We start from the raw sequence: 18147 nt of genomic DNA, 5'->3' as shown, positions 1-18147 counted from the left end.
GTTTTTGATATGAGAAAAAATCCTCACTTTCATTCTGGCTGTGGTTTATACTATTTCTCACAAAGTTCTTAAAGATCGAGAACAAACATTTCCTGTTTCAAAGATTTATATTTTTGGAATACGACTTTCAACAACTTTTACTAGTGGTACACATATGGCTAACTACTACCTGATAATCTATCTTAAATCAAATTATCTTCAAACTACTCTGCAAAAATTCTTGCGAACACTTTTATCCTACAAACTATGCAAAAGGAAACATTGTCACACTTATCATATCTGTCATCATAATCATGCCATGCCATTCGATTTCTCTTTTTCCGAACAAAAAACTTAATACCATTCCTATTGACCACTTGCTTTCTCTTATCACTGAAATGCAACTCGTTTCGTTTTTAACCGGAATCAAAGAGAGAAAGTGATGAGAGGGAATGTTGGTGATGTAATCCGAACAGACAAAAATATGGGAGGATTAAGCGGAAGATAAGAAGATCATGGGAGAACGGATATGGTTATCAATTATGGAAAATCAAGGAAAACTATTGATGTCTATAGCAATTGCTATTTCAAAATAAAAGTAAATTTTAAATATTGTGAGAAAATATATAACTTCAAAATTCAGAAAATGACATTTGCAATAGTTTTTTTTTCGTAAAGTTAAGCAACACATTATTATTGAAAATACATAATGATTCAACGTTAAAATGCCCATTTAAAATTTGAAATTAGAGAGCAAATGGCATAATATTAGACCATAATACCGATCGAAGACAAAAAAGTTTTTTTTTGAAATCTCGAAGCATTTTTAATATTTTCCGTGAATTACATACTTACTAGTATACTAAAAATAAAAAGTTTTAAACAGTTCCCAGCGTTATATGCAAATGTGAGCGCGGTGACAGTGACAAAATTCTAAATTGAACACATTTAATTTATGCGTCAGTCACTTACAGATACACATATGACTAATAGTGATTGGAGAAAAGTATGTTTATAAATGTAATACAATACTCATTCAGCTGTTGTCGAGAGAACTTTTTATTGATGAGCTGTTTTTCGGAGTTTAAGTTACTAAAAAGGAATACAAATTAAATATTGAAGCTCGTCTAACAGGACTATTACATGAAGCTTCAAATCTAATGTTTGTAGTTTCTATTAACTTTTTAAAAAAACATTCATACTTTTTTGCATCAAGTCACGATTTAACAATGATTTCCCACACATATGTAAAATCATTACAAACATAAATTGTGGGAGAAGCCTAAATACCACAAACCGTACGCGACCATCAGGATTTTTATTTCTGAATAATATGCAATAGAAACAAATTTCCTCGGGAATTATTACCAAGTCTCTGAGTAGCAAAGAAATTTTCTGAAGATGTAATCACGTATGTAAATATGTACAATGTTATCAATCGTTTTCGCTTTTTGTTATCATCAATCACTCTATTTCTCCATCTCTCTGACTAATACAACAAGGTTTACAATAACTGAGAGAAGTAGGTTTTCAGTGATTTTTTAGATGGGTGAAGCTGAATATAAGTACAAAAAACAACAATTATTCTCATTCAGCAAGTTATCAACAGTGTTACGGCCATATCATCTTTCTTAATCCACGTTAGAAACTTTATGAATAAAATCTGAATAATTTCTAAGGTTGATGTAAAAGCTGGCAAAGAAATTGTGGAGAATTTCTGAGTTTCAGAGCATTTTAATAGAGTAAACAATTGTTTTTAATTAATTTAAAGTACGCTTAACTACTGTGAAAGATGTAATTGTATAAAATGAAAAGACCAAACGTTTAGTATATGAGTAATGTTTTCTCCTTGTAATAGTATATTTTTGAACTAAAAAAATATACACTCCGAAATGATAGAGTACCGTAATCAAAAACCCTATGAACAATTTGAAAATACTATGATTTAAAGTTTTGGCAACTTAACAAATTTTTGAAATTTGGAGTTTTCTGATCGCCCTTACATTACCTTACACTCTAATCTACACTGGAAAATTATTTTAAAAATAATTTAAAATAAACTTCGTTTAAACGTCTTTTTTTTTAGTTTTTCAAAAATTTCAAAGTATTGAGTATTCATAGTTCGTACTTTTGACTTATAATAAAATGTATTTTTAATATTCCAAAGGTGTTTTCTTTGATATTCTTGCTATAAATTTCCCCACTGTCGCTACTCCAAATCTAATGTGAACAGTACACATGCTAAAGTAGAAAAATAAAAACCATTTCAAGAAAGTTCAAAATCTCATCAAAACTCAAAAAAAAGGATCGCTCGAGTGTATTTTGATGATTGATTATGGGTCAAGTGGATTTCTCGGCGGAAACGAAGAAAGAGTGGAACAGGATGATGAAAATAAATTTGCAAAGAAAAAATAGAGAGACAGAGCTCTGTTTTTGCAAACAATTTGAATGATTTCACTATAAATTTGTAGTTTTTAAATGAAAGAACAAGAGTAAGCAATGAAGAAGAAGCATAATAATCACATTTGAAACGGAAAGAAAACAGTTTTATGGGCACCATCAAATGACAAAAGAGATAAATAAATGAACGTTCGCATCCCTAATTGGCACTTCTTTTCAGTGTGTGTTTGATCACGTACCGCCTAAAAACGATTGAAATGGGCATTTCCATTTGACTGACGAAGGGATGATATGGGAACTAATATATTTCTATCGACACCTCCTTTTTTGGTTTGATTCATTTTAATGTTTTTTAAAAATAATTTTGAACAAATATAATAATGAAATTACTTTGTTTACGAGGAGATTTTAGCTTTACCGTTTGTTCGCCGTTCAATATGATTTCTTTTTAAATACACGAAACACGGGTGTTCTAGCTTTTGATGTTTTTATTAGGTACAAAATTATAAGTTATGAAAACATGAGAACAAACAAGTAAAATTTGGATTAAATTAAATTATTAGGCTTTTGACATATACACATCGAGCTCCGCATCCAACTCTTCGAGTGTCTTCTTTGGTTGAGCTTCTCTCTTTGGCTTCTTGGCCTTCAATTTCTTTTGAGCTCCAGCCCCTCCTGTTGGTTTTCCTGATTTAACATTCTGCCTTTTTGGTGCTCTTTGAGCTGGTCTTCCATTTGATGGAGCTCTTCTTGGAGCTTCTGGGAACTTGACACGGTTTGCAATATTTGCTGAATCAATGATAGCGAATTTGATCTCCTTTCCGTCGAGTGAGACTCCGGCAAACTTTTGGATGAGACGATCAGCGTGACGTTTTGGGAGAGTCACATCTCCGGTTCCTACTGGTTTTCCGTGCTCGTTGAAGTTCACGGAGACGTTTCGAATTTTGAATTCAGCGAAGAGTTGACGAAGGTCCCCGGAGTGAACGGTGTGGGCCAAGTTTGACAAGTTGATACGTACTTCACGGTTTTCTGGAAATGTTAACCATAACTTAAGAGCAAAATGGCATTTATAACTTACCATTTGCTGGAATAGATCTGTCAACTGTTCTGATTCCTCCACTTTGGCGTCTTGGTTGCGCAGTTGGTCTTCTTGATGGTCCAGCAGTTCCAGTGGAGAATCTCTTTTTAACTCCACCAACTGATGCTCTTTTGATTGGACTTTTCTTTGTTCTTCTGATTCCAGCGGAAAGTGGAGCATCGATAGCAATAGCACGAGCCATTTTGATAGAAGTTCTCTGAAATTTGATTCATAAATAATTGATTGAAGGCAATGAATGTAGAAAGCTGAGATGTAACATTGAAAGAGGGTGAGCAAATGGCAATAAGAGAACTAATATAGTCAATTGACTATTGTTGTACATAAATTAAAATAATGAAATGGAAAAGAGACCAAGTCGGCGGAATGAATGATTGACTCTGTGTGGGATATTCTCTGAGAATGGGGAAATAGGTAAACGCAGCGTTTGGAAGTGAAGACTTTTCAATCGATAGACTAGGTGGATGGAGTATCTGGAGATGGCTACTTGGAACTTCGGAGAAGATGGGAAAGGTCGTTTATCAAATTGGCAGAGATAGTATTATTTTAATTAGAATAGGTAGGTGACATCAAAAAATAAAACACAGAAATTACCAATTTGGGGGAGTTGTTGAAGATTGATTATTAAATTCGTAGTTTCTTTATAAAGTGCTCGATTCTTATCAAGAGGAACTTGGACATCAAAATTTAAAGATTGTAAATTATAAAGTTTAGAAAAATCTAGCCTGTATAATTTTTCTTAGTTTAGCAAAGCTTTAAAAATATATACAAAAGATTGGTAAAATGCGACTTACTTTAGAACTACAGAGAATTTCATATAACTATAATACATTGGAAAAGCAAAAAAAACCATAAATAAATGAAATATGTTATGACCATCTCGGTAAATGAATGATAGAATGAATTAATGCATATAGATCGAGCATCCATTAAAAACAGATCGTTGTTAAAAAGGCGGGACTGGTGCTGTGGAGGAAAGGGTGACGATCTTGGGATTGTTAAGAAAGTTGGCAGATGATGTATCGAATGGGAAAATACGAGTTTTCTAGCACACGCGAATATGTGTAATGTATATCAGTTGAATAGAAATTCAAATTATATTCATGTGGAATTGTATCGATATGTATCCTTTTCAGCATGACTTTTGTACTTTTTTATTCAGAATGACAAAAAAATATTAAAAATTGAAGGAAAGATGCTACATTATGAAATTGATGGTTATATTGGAAAAATATAACTTTCGAAATATTTTACCAATTGAGTCGTAGTAGACTAATTGCCAAATAGTGGGTTTTTTGTAGTTCGGCTTCTAGCAATGAGCAATAAACGTTAAATCAACTGAAAATTACACAAAAACTCGTAAAAGCAACTGGAACTCTTAGTGTTTCATTCGAAATGTTTCGAATGCCACACCCGTACACATTTGAATGAGTGTAAACCAACTGCGCACTCAACAGATGCTATTGTTTGTCTACCAGAGCGCACTTGCGTAGCGTCTAACCAATTGTAAGCAGCTTAATCGATATTATCTATACCTTTATTTTAAATTAAACAAATCTTAAAACAAATTAAAGTGATATGGAACCAGCTTTTTTTAGCAGTGTACCATTATGACATTTTTCAAAATGTAAACCAGAGGATTCGAAAGTGAATGACACAAGAAGCGTTAGTGAGATAGAAGGCAAATCGGTGATATTAAATAGGAAATCTGGGTAAAATATAGAGAGTTAGACTTTCAAATGAAATAATATTAAAATTAAAAGCAAATCATTATAACAATTGATATCATCGTTTCCTGGAGCAATCAGTAGCATAAACATTCATAATCCGAACATCATCAGAATAATGAACTTCATAGAAACGATTTTGATATTCTTCAATATCTTTTTTTCTTTTAATTGTTTCATAATAACCAGATACATCTAGAGGTGAGTAGCGAGAGATTTCAAACGGCGAAATTTGTAACTGTAGACGGGAAATTGAGAAATCATCAATTGCCAAGTCGAATATGATGTCTTCTGAAATTAGAACAAAACATAGTTGTGAAAGAAATTTTTTAATCGAAAAAGTTTCAGAATGGACTCTTTTTAAATGTGGAGAATTTAGTAATACCGAAAACGTGATTTTTTAAAAATTTTTGCTAACATCCGGGTTTGAATTCAATACAAAAAAATGCCAAAATCGAAAAAGCATGTTTTCAAACGATGGATTTTTTATGTCGATTTTTTGTCTTTCTGTTGTAGAATTTAGAAATTTGCGACTATGAAAACAAAAATTCCCTTTACGCTATTCGACTTTTGATGATTTTTTAAAGTTTCGCTTTAAAAAAATTGTGTTTTATATTTTGAAAAACATGTCATGTATATACTTTTAAATTATTTTAACAATAAATTCCTACCAACATTCTCCATGGCTAAACGATAGTGCTCAATACGTGGAAGCCCTCCAAATCCAGTTATGTCGCACCAAATCGTTGTGTGATATACAATCTACAAATGTAAAATAGTTTTTAACGCTTAAAAGCTTTAAATTAATATATGAGTACATAAATAACATTTTTAAAATGCTTACTTCCAAAATGCAGAGCTTCGCAAGCCAATCCAAAACCGTAATAATCTCATTTTCCAGTGGTGGCATTCCAAGTGCTTCATGAAATCTTCGAGCATAAAACTTTGAGAACTCTGTGCCACGTGGAACCACAAACGTAGTATGATACTTGGATTCATCTTCGTTCCAAAAATATTCGGGTGGATAAAAAGCGGCGATATTTTGAACAAGGCGTTGACCACGGGTAGCAGCGTAATTATACATTTGGGAATTGTTCCAAAACTGTGGCATTCCCGGAATATTGAAATAGAGTGTATGAAGAAGAGACGTGTAGTGATTGGAAAAGGCCGTACAATTCGGATCCGGATTGGGCTGGAATTAGGATTTTAAAAAAAGTAAAATACAAACGGAAATGCGCCGTTGAAGAGTACTGGAATTTCAAGATTTTGTTTTTGTTAAATTTTCACCGGTTTTTACATGTTTTCCTGATTTCTTAAAATCCCTGTTTTTTTTTGGTAATTGCGTAATTTTAGTTTTTTAATTAAAACAATTTTCCGAAAAACTAAGAAAATTCCGCAGCGACGAAAGTTTAAAATTACAGTACTTATTAAAGGCACACACCCGTTTTTATTTAACTAAAAATTGTCGTGTCGAGTCGGATATCCCTTTTTTGGTTCAAAAATCGAAAAAAAAATCGGGTAAGTAGAGCTTGTTTTAATTTATGATAAAACAAGGAAACTCACTAAAAATTGTCGAAAATACATGTAAAACCGAAATTCATCGCGATGAATCAAATCTTGCAACTCGAATCGAGTTATTTGACTGAAAATTAAAATTTTATTTTATAAAATTTCAGATTCGCCTCACACTTTCCCGTTCCGCCTTGCCAAATCATACATAAAATTGCAATAAGTTACAATTGTCTTCATTGTTCTTTGAAAAACGAATCGAGTAATTTCATCATTCCTTTCATATCCAGCACCGGCTGTTATTAATTGAATTGAAGTAATTTCAAGAAATCGATCAATTGAAAATTCATCCCAAGGATTTTGATCGAGAAGACTATCATCATAATACGTAGCTCCTGTCAATCGTTGTCTTTGTAAAGGAATTCCAGATATTAAAGGCCAATTGAGATCATCTACTGTTAAATTAGTCACTCCACAGTACTCGTCGAATCTTCTCATTTGTGCACGGAATTTGACATTTCTTCTGAAAACCTAGTTTTTGATCATTTTAGTTTGACTGGATGTGAATTAAAGAATTTAAAACAATTTCAACAAAAAAAAACATTAAAAAATTTAACTTACTTTAATTTTAGTTTCTGAGCTCTCGTTTCTCTGTCAGCTTCTACATCATCTGAACCCGGATCCACCTCCATTACAGTTACAATTGAAATAAATGGAAATCTCTCTTATTTTTACATTGAAATTTCTTGCTGGTCACTTCTTCCAATCCACCGTAGTTAACCGACTGGGTGGTCTACTACCCGTTTCTGGTTTTCTCTGCACTCTCTTCGGAGAGAGTGCAGACAAAATTCTCCGCGTTCGCAGTCCTGGTTCTGTTTCGAGACGTTGACGTCGCCCGACACCACTCCTACAACTGTTCGGACAGCGTCTGCAATTTTCGATTAGTAATATAGTTTTGGTTGTGAATATAATATAAATTGTGAAAAATTGCATTGAGAATTAGGAAAAGAGCATGTGAGAAGAGGAGGGGAATTTTTAGAATAACTGAGAATATAATTTAGAGAAACACGATTACTTCGCATCAATTCAGAATATCTTTTAAAATCTGAGAAATTTTGGTTAAAAAATAACACAGGGCGCTTAGTTTGTGGTTTTCTCAATTCTGTTTAATTTTTAAAACAGTAATTCTTATTTCGATAAACTAAAATGAATATGAAATTTTCTTACGATTAAAAAATGCATGAAACCAGATATAACAAATTGAAGGAAAACTGAAAAACTTCAGAAAGTGTTTTTTTCTGAAAATAAAAGCAGAAAAATTCGAAGCTCGCGCAAAGAACGTAAACGCGCTCCATTGCTAACTCATTTGAACATTAGTTTTTTTCATTGGGCTTTCAATCTTGTAAGTGATGTTTAGGCATCTAAAAGTTTTATAAATTGACAAAATCCAGCTTAAAAGATGCTATCAAAAACTAACTTTTCAGAATATTTATTTGGCTAATGTTTGACCCATACGTTTTTTGCCGAAAAGAATTTCAAAAATGAAAAGTATCTTGAAATGCATCAAAATCCGGGAATATTGCCGATGGTCAGTTTTTCAGCATTTCTAAATTGAGAGACTGAAATGGGAATTTATTTATTTTTATTCATCTGCTTTTTTATTTCATGAATATCCGCATCTGAAATCAGCTTTTTTTTTCAGGAAAATTGATTGAAAGAAGACAATAACAGCTCGTTGTTCAACATCTCGATTCTTCCATATGAATCGATGAATGGAAAAACCGTGGCATTTGGTAAAGTTTTGGCTGGAACCGAAGTTGTCTCCCGCATCGCCTTCAATAAATCAAACACGAAGGGTTCCAAGGCTTGCGTCATCACCGACTGTGGAGAAGTTATCTGAAAGGTTTTATCATAGATTTTCAAATTTTTTGGTTTATTATTATTTCTTTCTTTTTGTTCCGATAAGTCCATATATGAAATTTGTCCAGTTTTTATGAAAATAAACATTTATTTTATTTAATATTTTTTTATTCATCATATGCATGGGGGTTATCATCCTCGCTGTACTTCTGGCTTCGGCGACGGTGATCGCTTGGCTGCTCTACAAACACTTGAGAATGCGTCAAGCTTTGAAGGTTTGATTTCAAAATAAATTTATGAATAACTTCAATAAATTTTCAGCATCTCAATCAGCCACGATCATACCCAATCATCGGTCACGGACTCATCACCAAGCCAGATCCAGAGGGATTCATGAACCAAGTGATTGGAATGGGATATTTATATCCAGATCCACGAATGTGTCTTCTGTGGATTGGTCCATTCCCATGCCTGATGCTCTACTCTGGCGACCTTGTTGAAGCAATTTTCTCGTCGACGAAACATCTGAACAGGGTTCGCATACGTTTTGCTTGAACCATGGCTTGGAATCAGTATTTTGACGAGCCAGAAAGAACAATGGCGTCTTTTTTTGATTTTCTTTTATTGAAGATTTTGGTTCAGAAATTGTGTTGCCTTGGTGCAGAGTGAGAATTTCAATTTATAATTACTTATTTCAAATGTTTATTTTCAGTGAAAGAGTTGATGTTCTCTCCGTTATCGCCCTTTGTACTCTTGATATCATCTGCGAAACTTCCATGGGAATAGCTATCGGCGCTCAACTCGCTGAGGTTTGGGAAAACAACTCTAATCTCAACATTTCTAAATACTTTTTCAGAATAACGAGTATGTATGGGCAGTGCACACAATCAATAAACTGATTTCAAAGCGAACAAATAATCCTTTGATGTGGAATTCATTTATTTACAATTTGTACGGTAGTTTTATCATTAATAAGGTCAATTAATTTGTATTTTTAGAACAGAGGACGGACGGACGCATGAAAAATGTCTTCATATTTTCCATGATTTTACGAAGAAATTGATTGGCGAGAGAAAATAAGCACTACAGGAGAATGATTATAAGATGGAAGGTCGTCTCGCATTCCTGGATCTTCTTCTCGAAATGGTAAACAGTGGACAAATGGACGAAACAGATGTTCAAGCAGAAGGTAACACATTCATGTTAGAGGGTCACGATACAACATCTACAGGATTAATGTGGGCAGTTCATCTTCTGGGAAATCATCCCGACGTTCAGAGAAAAGTTCAAGCGGAACTGGATGAAGTAATGGGCGACGATGAAGATGTGACTATTGAACATCTCTCCAGAATGAAATATCTTGAATGTGCATTGAAAGAAGCTCTGCGTCTCTTTCCATCTGTTTTAATTATTACGAGAGAACTGAGTGATGATCAAGTAATTGGAGGCTTTAATATTCCAAAAGGAGTCACTTTTCTGCTCAACCTGTACCTTGTTCACCGCGATCCTGCTCAATGGAAGGATCCTGATGTTTTCGATCCGGATCGTTTCCATCCTGAAAACTCAATTGGTCGAAAATCATTCGCCTTTATCCCATTCTCAGCTGGAAGCCGTAATTGCATCGGTCAACGTTTTGCACTTATGGAAGAGAAGGTCATCATGGCTCATTTGTTGAGAAATTTCAATATAAAAGCTGTCGAGTTGATGCACGAGGTGAAAATTGAAAGCGCCGCTGATTGGGGAGACTTGCATTTTTTGTATGATTAAGCAATTTAAGCTGTATCCAATATATTGAAAATTATCGCGATGTCTATTTTCTCGCTGAAATGTTTCATTTTGCAATTTTAAATTGCTCTCATAAATAGGCACTATTGAAAATAGAATATAGAAAGTTTTACTTTTTATTTTGAATTTAAAAAATGTTTCTTCTAATGTAAAATTTTTTTCAGTCACAACAAAAGTAAACTTTTTCATATTACGTTTTTTTTTTGAAAGAAATTGTTAATTGCAAAATGAGAAAATTCTAGCGAAGAAATAGATAAATTACAATAGTTTTCAATTTTTTGGATAAAAAAAGCTTAATTAGCCTTTTTTATCCCCATTGGGGATTCCCCAATCGACGGTACTTTGAAAATATAACATGTAAAAATTAAATTTTAACTAAAATTGTTCAGGTCCGTCCAAAAATGGAGATCATCGTTCGCCCGGTCACTCCAATCCACATGAAGCTCACCAGACGCCGTCCCATCGCCTCTCCATGATTTCGAAATAATTTGGAAATTTGAAAATAGCCAGTTTTATAGTATTATTCGAGATTATGTTTTTATTGCATGATAAATTGGAAATTGCTTTTTTCAAGAGAAATCATCAACATGCAAAGGAAATGATCCATCCGGGTCATGAAGTATTATTCAAGTAAATAACATTTTTGAAAACTAAAATTTTTTACAAAACATTTATTACAAAAATTGGACTAATCAAAACGGTAGACATTAATGAGGTAATCATGCATTCCATCCGGCAATTCAATACAAACTTCGAACATCTTCAATTCATTTCTTTTCATCGGAATGTTCATATTCCAACCAAAAAATGAACCAGTCAATGTAACGGAATCTACAGTAGTCGGTTTTTCGTCTGTCCAACGGAACAACACCTTCTGTTGTCCACCTTTGACAAGGATGCTTCCACTGCATTCATTTTCAGATTCAGCAAATAAATGTGAATCTGGAAAAAAGACAATGAATCAAAAGCAAATTGTCTAAACCGTTCTATGGTGAAAAAAAGAACTGACCATCAATAACAATATCAGCATCTTGCTCATTTCCAACAGTCTGCTTTGCTCCTAGGTTTGGCTCACAGTGAGATGATGTTTCCGAGGCTTCTTGAACATCAGTCTCAATAAACGATGGTTCAATTTCAGCTAAACTAGACATGAGACTTTCTGTAACCATTGACATTTCCGAAAGATTCTCATCGGAAGTGGCTTCCAAAATATTAGAATCTCCAAGTTGGGCTTGGATAATCTAAAAAATCACGTCTCTGCATCAAAAAGTGAAAATGAATAACGAACATCTTGAATTTTCCCAAAAAAATCATTCGAAATACCGTGAAGATCCATTCCAGAGTCTTGCGGAGAAATGGCATCACATGCACCAGCATCCGTTCTATCTTCATCAAGATTTCTGCATCCAGCAATCTAAATTTAAACTCAGAAATGTATTTATAATTTAAAATATTGTGAATACCTGTTTCAAAACCCGTTCATTAATTTGATCACATTCCGAGTGTGAAGAGTTTGGAGCATTTGCAATATTCGAATCATCAGATCCAGTTGATTTACGATTCGATGGTTGAGTACTGTCAGTGTGGACATTTGGAGATGGTGCCATGGTTCTGAAGTTGAGAATTTCAAGGATTATTTGAAACTAAAACATATTAAAATATACAATACATAAAGCCTGTTGAAAAAGACAAACTTACGGTCGAATATTAAAATTGGAAGAAGCATCAAATTGAACTTCATCAAGTGTCATTGTCTGTGGACTCTTTTTAGTTTCTTTTTTAATTTTTTCCTTTCCACTTTCTTTCACTTTTTTGTCTTTTTCTAAACTTCCATTTATCTTTTTTCCTTTCTCTCCAATACAATGATCTCTATCCAATAAAATATCTTCTTCCGAATTCAAATTCGGCACGGCTACAGTACCCTCTGGAATAGTTTTTGGAATAACTGGTCGAATGAACACACAATTGACTGGCTCATTCATCGGAACTTTTTGACGAATCACATCCGGAGTTTTTGGAGTTTGAGGCGAAGATTTCTTGGATCCCATGTTTGTTGGTGATAGACATCTTGGAGTGGATACAGTACTCTGTTGCGGATCTTGGAGCATTGAAAGCATGAGTTTTCGAATTGAACGGTATCCAGCTTCAAGTGTGTAATAGAGACTCATAACTACAATGAGAACTGCAATTATTCTGAAAATTTTCAAGAATGGATAATTGATTGATCATGTAATAACTCACATTCCAACCATCGAATACCATGGTCGCTCCTCACTTCGCTCATACACGACAATGTGCGGAGCATCAGCAAAATGAAACATTTCAGAAATTCTGTAAAGATTCAAAATACGGATCAGTTCTCAAAAAGCAATTCAAAATAATACAGAGATATTACAGAAATTTTCGGATTTTCCACAAAAGTACGGTAGCCGGTCTCGACGCGACAAAATTTTGCTAACAACAGTAAGTTCAAGAGGAGTGTGCCTTTAAAGATAAGAGTACTGTAATTATTCGTCTAATTGCATATGAAAAATTAATAAAAGACGCAGCAACGAAGATCGGAAATTACAGTAATCTTTAAAGGTGCACATTATTTTGCCTCAAACATAAATGTGGTCGTGTCGAGACCGAGTACCGTTTTTGTGGAATGATATTTGCAAAATTTGGCATCTAGGTAATATTTTAATCGCAGATCACGAAAACTGACCTAGTTTTGAATGTTTTCTTCGCATAAGTGCATCCGAGAATCCACTGGAAAACCTTTTTAACTTCAGCTAAACCAAACCCAGAACTTCCGGATTCTTCGCTCTTTTCATTACCTGAACATTTACAAATGATTAAATCAAACTGGCAGCTTTCTGAAATGCTCACCAAACATGATATCGACCGTTTCTTTTTATTGGAAATGATGAGGAAAATGAGTACAACAAACCAGCGGATAAAATGTGAGAAATAAATGAATTCTATGAAAAATTGAACAATCTATGAAAAAAGCAAACATGATTAAAACCCGTGATTGAATAGGGGGAATTATAGGTTACTGGGTTACGTACATCTATATATATAATTTGAGCGTTACGAATTTTGGCACAAAATACATGAAAAATGATGAAAATTGCAAGAAAACAAAAATACAAATAGGAGAAGTGCAAGAAAATTTCGGATACATTTGTTTTATTTCGGATCAAAATGGAACATCCGTTTCCACTGAGCCATTTGAATCGGGATCATTGCTAACACATCACTAGATTCTAGGTCCGACGGATCTACGTAGCTATAGTTCTGAAAATATTGATTTTTGATCGGTCAGTTTGAAAAAGAGAGTTACCTGTCGCACGAGAAGCCGTCCGTCGGAATGTTTCAATGTCAGTTTCTCAAGATTTCGCATCGGACTGTGATCTCGATCCTAAAAATTAGTTGTTAGGATGTTTCCCAGATTAAAAAAAAGTATCTAACCTGTCCCATTCCAACTCCGATAATACTCATTGGATGAGGCGATGCATCAACTATTGCATCAATTGATCTTTTCATGTTAAGTGCATTGGCAGGGCCACCATCTGAATAGATGATTAGAACGAAGTAGAGACCAACATGACGACGAGATTCAGCTTTTGCGAATCTGAATACAAATTTTACATATCAACTGAAATCTCGCATAACTTACTTTGACATAAAATAAATAACTTCTGAAAAATCTGTTGGTGCAAATGGTTGAAGACCCATAACTGCAGTTCTATAAGCACTTAGCAGTCCTCCCAAACCTTCTACACGTGGATCAGTTGGAGTTCCATTCTGTAAAACATTTAATATATGGATTATTGCTTCAACAAATACTTACTAAACAAAAACAGTGTGATAACTGAAGAGCACCTCCAGGAACTTGAACTTTTGCACCGAACCCAAGAGCTCCAATATGAGGATTCTGAGGATTTGGAAGATAAGCAAGAAGTGGGGGAACTGTTTGAAGAAGTGCTTCGAGATATGGAGATGGTTGATGAGGATGGATGTAATGAAGAGAAGATTGGTTTACAGGATTTCCATTTGATGCAGTCAAATCGATGGCAGACGTTAATTGAATCTTCACACTGAAAATTAAATACTTATTACAACGAAAAAAAAAGTTTGAAAATACATTAATTGGTTTTTTGTACATTTTATTTGTTCAGCTTAAGTATGTCAATTTTATAAATATAAAATTGAATATAAAGCAAAGTGTAAATTTTCAAAGTGTAATTGTAAATTTAAGCATGAAAACTATTGTTATGAACCGGAAAGTGTTCCATTCCAAAACCAGTTTTTCTTACTTATTTTCCATCATTTGAAAAAATGTCGGACCATTTTCCAAGCTCAATTCTTTCAATTCGATGCAAGTCTTTTCATGAATTCGTTTCCCATTAGGCTCCATCAGCTGAAAAACTGTTAATTAATAAATATATTTTAAACAAAAAATCATACCATGTAAGAATTAAAATGCCCAACACCTTGTTGTAGTTGTGTGAGAGTAGTTGTACAGTGTCCAACGAGTTGATCATCATGATTTGGTGTGTAATTATATACATGAAGTTGAATCGATGATTCATTAAAATAATTAAGCAGAAACAGAGGAATACTAAATGCCGCCCATTCTGGATATTTTGTTTCTCTCAACATTTCCGATTTGTACAACATAATTGTCCGTTCTTCAGTGGGAATTGAGAGAATGTAATACAGTTGAAGTGGAATAACATCCGAAGGACTGTGCAAATAATTTCCAGAAAACCTAATGCGGAGAAACTGGGAATAATAATCTGGAACTTTTCCAACAATTTCCAGAGAACATGGCGCAAGTGGTGAAGCGATAAGGAGAATGAGACGTCCTCCACATGCGAACATCATAGAAATATCGAAATCGGCAGTACCCATTGATCCCATAATTGTCTTTGTGGAGGAGTTTAGTACATTTCTGAAATATGAGTTTTTAAAGAAAAAATTATTAATTTTATTGCTATTATTTTTCAGCTTCCGATTGATTTTCGGAAGTAAAACATACATGGTAACTCGATATCTTTGCATTTTTTCAATCCTGTAGTTTAGATTTAACTTTTCTGTGAAAAATGCGTCACTTTGTCCATAAATCGCTTCGGTTTCAGCAACTTTTTCAACAACTTCCATGTCCTTGTCCAAACTGAATATTTTGAGGCTAACGCCATCGGCTGATGGATAGAACCGAGCATTTCTTAAAAATTAGTAATTTTAATAATGTTTAAATAATGAATATACTCAAAATCGTTAAAATGCTCACCGAATAGCGAAAGTTATCTCGATTCCGTATGCCGCCATTTTGTCGGGAGAAACGAGCAGCATGCACACACTTGAGGTCGTTTTTACACTTTTATATGTCGTCCGATCGATGACTCATGAATTTCGCCTGTCAAAAAGACAAAATTTATTATTTTTATATGATATAAAATCTAAATATGCGCCATTAGGAAAAACAACTGAAAATTTGAGAAATTGTCTACGAGGAGTACACGGAAACACAGTATATTTCGAAAGTCGCTGTGAGACACAGGAGTGTTTTTTTGAATAAAGTTCTTTGCAACTACAAACTGTATTTCGTGGCAAGACCACTCCTGCTAGACGCGTGTTCCTTGAGCCATTTTTAATTCTTTTTGATTTTAAAAAGTTGTATTATTTTTTCTAATGATTTTTAAAGCGTATTTCATAATTTTTTATAATTTTTTGTGAATAAAAATACGCTTCCAAAAAGAAAATCAATAAAGTGGTGAGATATTTCAAAATATAGAACTTTCTTGAGTGTCTTCTCAGCAAACACTGATGCCGTTTCCTAAAACCAGTTCAATTTTCTCATCCTTTGCTATTTCTTGAAATTCGAGGCAAAATTGTGTGCACTTCCTCGTCACCGTGTTTGCGGACTCTCGTGAGCACTTCTCTTTCGAATTTTATGCACTTCTTTCCCATTTTTGCCTATTTTCTGCCTTTTCCTTTCAATGACGATTAAAATTTCATATTTTTAGTAATGGCTCGTGGTCAACAAAAGATCCAATCGCAACAGAAGAATCAAAAGAAGGCTGATGCCGCAAGAAAAGCCGGAATCGACCAGAAAGCTGCAGCTGCCAAGGTGATTTCATTTCAATCGGAGTGTTTTCTGCAAATTCATTTAAAACGATTTTCAGGCACTCAATCACAAATGTACCGTCTGTCTTGCCATGATGCCAGATCCAAAAACTTACAAGCAACACTTCGAGAACAAGTAAGCGAATTAAAATGTTCGTGAAATTAAAAAAACAAATTGTTGCAGGCACCCAAAGAGCCCACTTCCAGCAGAACTCGTTGAAGCTTGAGCACCCAGTAATATTGAATTCTTCGAAAATGCACTCCATGTCACCTCTTTCAGTCCCAAAAACACTTTATTTTCTGTACCGCACCATTTTCGATCATAATCATTTTTCTAAATTTTGAATGGCTGCAGTTAATGAAATTTATCGAATTATGTTTACTTTACCAACTTTCTTATTGTCTTGCAAAGTTTCAATCTTAATTTATCTATCTCAATTTACGCTGCTTAATATTTATCACTCAAACAAAGTTTTAGAAGCAAACATGATTCTCACTGAAGTCAGCCAGCCAACTGAAGGAATCAAGCTTGCCACAACCAATGTACAGGCTTTCTTCAAGATTGACTCACTTGGAAACGGAACCCTTTACATTACCGATAGGTACGGTTTTCTAGTAACAGTGAAGAAATAATGTTTAATTTCAGTGCAGTTATCTGGATCAGCTCGGCCGCTGGAACAAAAGGATTTTCGGTTGCCTATCCAGCAATTGTTCTTCATGCCATATCCACTGACGTCTCCGTTTTCCCATCAGAACACATATTTGTCATGGTTGATCAGCGGAAGTCAGGTATGCATTATCGGCAATTTTCAGATTTTACCTCTAATTTTTAGTACGAAGACGGAGACGTGCGCCTGTTCTGAGGACAATACAGGAAGATGACGAGCAGAGAGGTACACGTCTTCGCCTTCTTTTTCAACCGGATCCTTGCTAAAATTAAGATTCTTTGCAGGCTTGGAACTTGCTGCTGCAGAGCTCGAAGACGAAGAAAGTGATGATGATGAGGAAGAACCAGCACTTGAAATCCGTTTTGTTCCAGATGACAAGGATTCATGTGAGTGATAAATAAAACAAATAAACTATTTTTCGTTTTCAGTAAGCCAAATTTACCATCAAATCGCTGTTGGACAAGAGGAAAATCCAGAAGAAGACGATCCTATGTATGACGACGAAGAAGAGGAAATGGAAGAAGAGATGGGTGACGACGGACAAGGACAATCTGGACAGTGGTTCACAGCTGATAATGTAAGATATTTACTTGAGCGCTCCCCCAAGCGCTTGAGATTGATAGTGAATTTTCCAATTATTACATTTTCCAGATTGATCATATGCAAATGAGTGAGGAAGGTCTTGCCAATATGCAGAGAATTTTCGGAAGAGGCGATCAACATCAACACCATCATAACGAAGATGAATCTATGGAATAAACCAACACATTTTCATTTTTCATAATATCTTACCCCGTTTTCTCATCGATCTTTCTTTCAAAATATTCCATGTTGTTATTGACCCGTGTTTCACAAATTTTGAAATTTATTGAATCGCTTTTTAACTATTTGTTTTCTAAAAAAGAATGGTTTTATTCTTCCACTACTCTATACTTTCTTCGTGTTGAATTCAGATTTTACTATCTATGGCAATGAAAACCTTTCAGCAAAAAACAAAAATAATTCA

At 34.2% G+C, this 18147-nt stretch overlaps 7 protein-coding genes, 1 non-coding gene and 1 pseudogene across 13 annotated transcripts; 4 read left to right on the top strand and 5 right to left on the bottom strand.

The window, feature by feature from the left end:
- Nucleotides 1–2851: 2851 nt before the first annotated feature.
- aly-1 (Chromatin target of PRMT1 protein C-terminal domain-containing protein) lies at nt 2852–3674 on the bottom strand. The gene is made up of 2 exons (NM_069187.8): nt 3458–3674; nt 2852–3408 (listed from the first exon to the last, which is right to left on the bottom strand). The coding sequence occupies exons 1-2, from the start codon at nt 3657–3659 to the stop codon at nt 2939–2941; spliced, it is 672 nt and encodes a 223-aa protein (NP_501588.1). The 5' UTR covers nt 3660–3674; the 3' UTR covers nt 2852–2938.
- A 1323-nt stretch (nt 3675–4997) lies between these two features.
- On the bottom strand, nt 4998–7639 carry fem-3 (Sex-determination protein fem-3; the record flags this gene model as incomplete). Of its 3 annotated transcripts, none has more annotated exons than NM_001268436.4 (6): nt 4998–5493; nt 5874–5964; nt 6047–6394; nt 6766–6844; nt 6890–7234; nt 7333–7639. In NM_001268436.4, 6 exons carry the CDS (start codon nt 7401–7403, stop codon nt 5261–5263), a joined length of 1167 nt encoding a protein of 388 aa, NP_001255365.1. The 3 variants fall into 3 exon arrangements, 2 of the variants coding, with proteins under 2 accessions (NP_001255365.1, NP_001255366.1); NR_056354.1 differs by having other exon boundaries at nt 5261–5493; nt 6890–7242; nt 7333–7403; NM_001268437.3 differs by lacking the exons at nt 6766–6844; nt 6890–7234; nt 7333–7639 and having other exon boundaries at nt 5261–5493; nt 6047–6313.
- Nucleotides 7640–8483: 844 nt separating this feature from the next.
- On the top strand, nt 8484–8708 carry C01F6.14 (Ovule protein; the record flags this gene model as incomplete). The annotated part of the gene is made up of 1 exon (NM_001268435.3): nt 8484–8708. The coding sequence occupies one exon, from the start codon at nt 8484–8486 to the stop codon at nt 8706–8708; it is 225 nt and encodes a 74-aa protein (NP_001255364.1).
- A 45-nt stretch (nt 8709–8753) lies between these two features.
- On the top strand, nt 8754–10832 carry cyp-31A1 (annotated as a pseudogene). The gene is made up of 7 exons: nt 8754–8846; nt 8893–9236; nt 9284–9380; nt 9428–9522; nt 9570–9760; nt 9803–10284; nt 10746–10832. Coding segments are annotated over exons 1-7 (1389 nt in total).
- A 180-nt stretch (nt 10833–11012) lies between these two features.
- Nucleotides 11013–13363, bottom strand: gldi-10 (AMP-activated protein kinase glycogen-binding domain-containing protein). The gene is made up of 8 exons (NM_069184.4): nt 13228–13363; nt 13064–13175; nt 12598–12687; nt 12055–12549; nt 11820–11967; nt 11645–11770; nt 11366–11597; nt 11013–11298 (listed from the first exon to the last, which is right to left on the bottom strand). The coding sequence occupies exons 1-8, from the start codon at nt 13232–13234 to the stop codon at nt 11045–11047; spliced, it is 1464 nt and encodes a 487-aa protein (NP_501585.1). The 5' UTR covers nt 13235–13363; the 3' UTR covers nt 11013–11044.
- On the bottom strand, nt 13239–15763 carry cpna-3 (VWFA domain-containing protein). The gene is made up of 9 exons (NM_069183.8): nt 15638–15763; nt 15386–15571; nt 14812–15298; nt 14661–14764; nt 14195–14441; nt 14021–14148; nt 13813–13975; nt 13685–13762; nt 13239–13638 (listed from the first exon to the last, which is right to left on the bottom strand). Exons 1-9 carry the CDS (start codon nt 15697–15699, stop codon nt 13531–13533), a joined length of 1563 nt encoding a protein of 520 aa, NP_501584.2. The 5' UTR covers nt 15700–15763; the 3' UTR covers nt 13239–13530.
- A 125-nt stretch (nt 15764–15888) lies between these two features.
- On the bottom strand, nt 15889–15976 carry C01F6.15. Its single transcript, NR_101943.1, has one exon. It is a non-coding gene; the product is annotated as an Unclassified non-coding RNA C01F6.15 (non-coding RNA).
- A 397-nt stretch (nt 15977–16373) lies between these two features.
- Nucleotides 16374–16851, top strand: znf-706 (the record flags this gene model as incomplete). Of its 2 annotated transcripts, NM_069182.4 has the most annotated exons (3): nt 16374–16477; nt 16533–16609; nt 16658–16851. In NM_069182.4, the coding sequence occupies 3 exons, from the start codon at nt 16376–16378 to the stop codon at nt 16698–16700; spliced, it is 222 nt and encodes a 73-aa protein (NP_501583.1). The 2 variants fall into 2 exon arrangements, with proteins under 2 accessions (NP_501583.1, NP_001294066.1); NM_001307137.1 differs by lacking the exon at nt 16374–16477 and having other exon boundaries at nt 16566–16609; nt 16658–16700.
- A 100-nt stretch (nt 16852–16951) lies between these two features.
- On the top strand, nt 16952–18053 carry icln-1 (Methylosome subunit pICln). Of its 2 annotated transcripts, NM_001026117.4 has the most exons (6): nt 16952–17075; nt 17120–17262; nt 17307–17366; nt 17426–17527; nt 17570–17718; nt 17793–18053. In NM_001026117.4, exons 1-6 carry the CDS (start codon nt 16960–16962, stop codon nt 17898–17900), a joined length of 678 nt encoding a protein of 225 aa, NP_001021288.1. In that variant the 5' UTR covers nt 16952–16959; the 3' UTR covers nt 17901–18053. The 2 variants fall into 2 exon arrangements, with proteins under 2 accessions (NP_001021288.1, NP_001379098.1); NM_001392361.1 differs by lacking the exon at nt 17307–17366.
- Nucleotides 18054–18147: the final 94 nt, after the last annotated feature.

Source organism: Caenorhabditis elegans, chromosome IV (assembly GCF_000002985.6).
Source record: "Caenorhabditis elegans chromosome IV".
NCBI classification, from domain to species: domain Eukaryota; kingdom Metazoa; phylum Nematoda; class Chromadorea; order Rhabditida; family Rhabditidae; genus Caenorhabditis; species Caenorhabditis elegans.
This window is presented reverse-complemented; position numbering and strand designations above follow the sequence as displayed.

Coding starts and splice junctions, on each gene's coding strand:
- aly-1 (NM_069187.8), bottom strand. CDS start 3,659: ATGGCTCGTGCTATTGCTATCGATGCTCCACTTTCCGCTGGAATCAGA. Junction 3,409..3,457: donor CAGATCTATTCCAGCAAATG/GTAAGTTATAAA, acceptor TAACATTTCCAG/AAAACCGTGAAGTACGTATC.
- gldi-10 (NM_069184.4), bottom strand. Junction 11,968..12,054: donor TCCAATTTTAATATTCGACC/GTAAGTTTGTCT, acceptor TCTCAACTTCAG/AACCATGGCACCATCTCCAA. Junction 11,771..11,819: donor ATGAACGGGTTTTGAAACAG/GTATTCACAATA, acceptor GTTTAAATTTAG/ATTGCTGGATGCAGAAATCT.
- cpna-3 (NM_069183.8), bottom strand. CDS start 15,699: ATGCTGCTCGTTTCTCCCGACAAAATGGCGGCATACGGAATCGAGATA. Junction 13,763..13,812: donor TCGGAGTTGGAATGGGACAG/GTTAGATACTTT, acceptor ACTAATTTTTAG/GATCGAGATCACAGTCCGAT. Junction 13,639..13,684: donor GACGGCTTCTCGTGCGACAG/GTAACTCTCTTT, acceptor CAATATTTTCAG/AACTATAGCTACGTAGATCC.
- icln-1 (NM_001026117.4), top strand. CDS start 16,960: ATGATTCTCACTGAAGTCAGCCAGCCAACTGAAGGAATCAAGCTTGCC. Junction 17,263..17,306: donor GGTTGATCAGCGGAAGTCAG/GTATGCATTATC, acceptor TCTAATTTTTAG/TACGAAGACGGAGACGTGCG. Junction 17,367..17,425: donor GGAAGATGACGAGCAGAGAG/GTACACGTCTTC, acceptor GATTCTTTGCAG/GCTTGGAACTTGCTGCTGCA.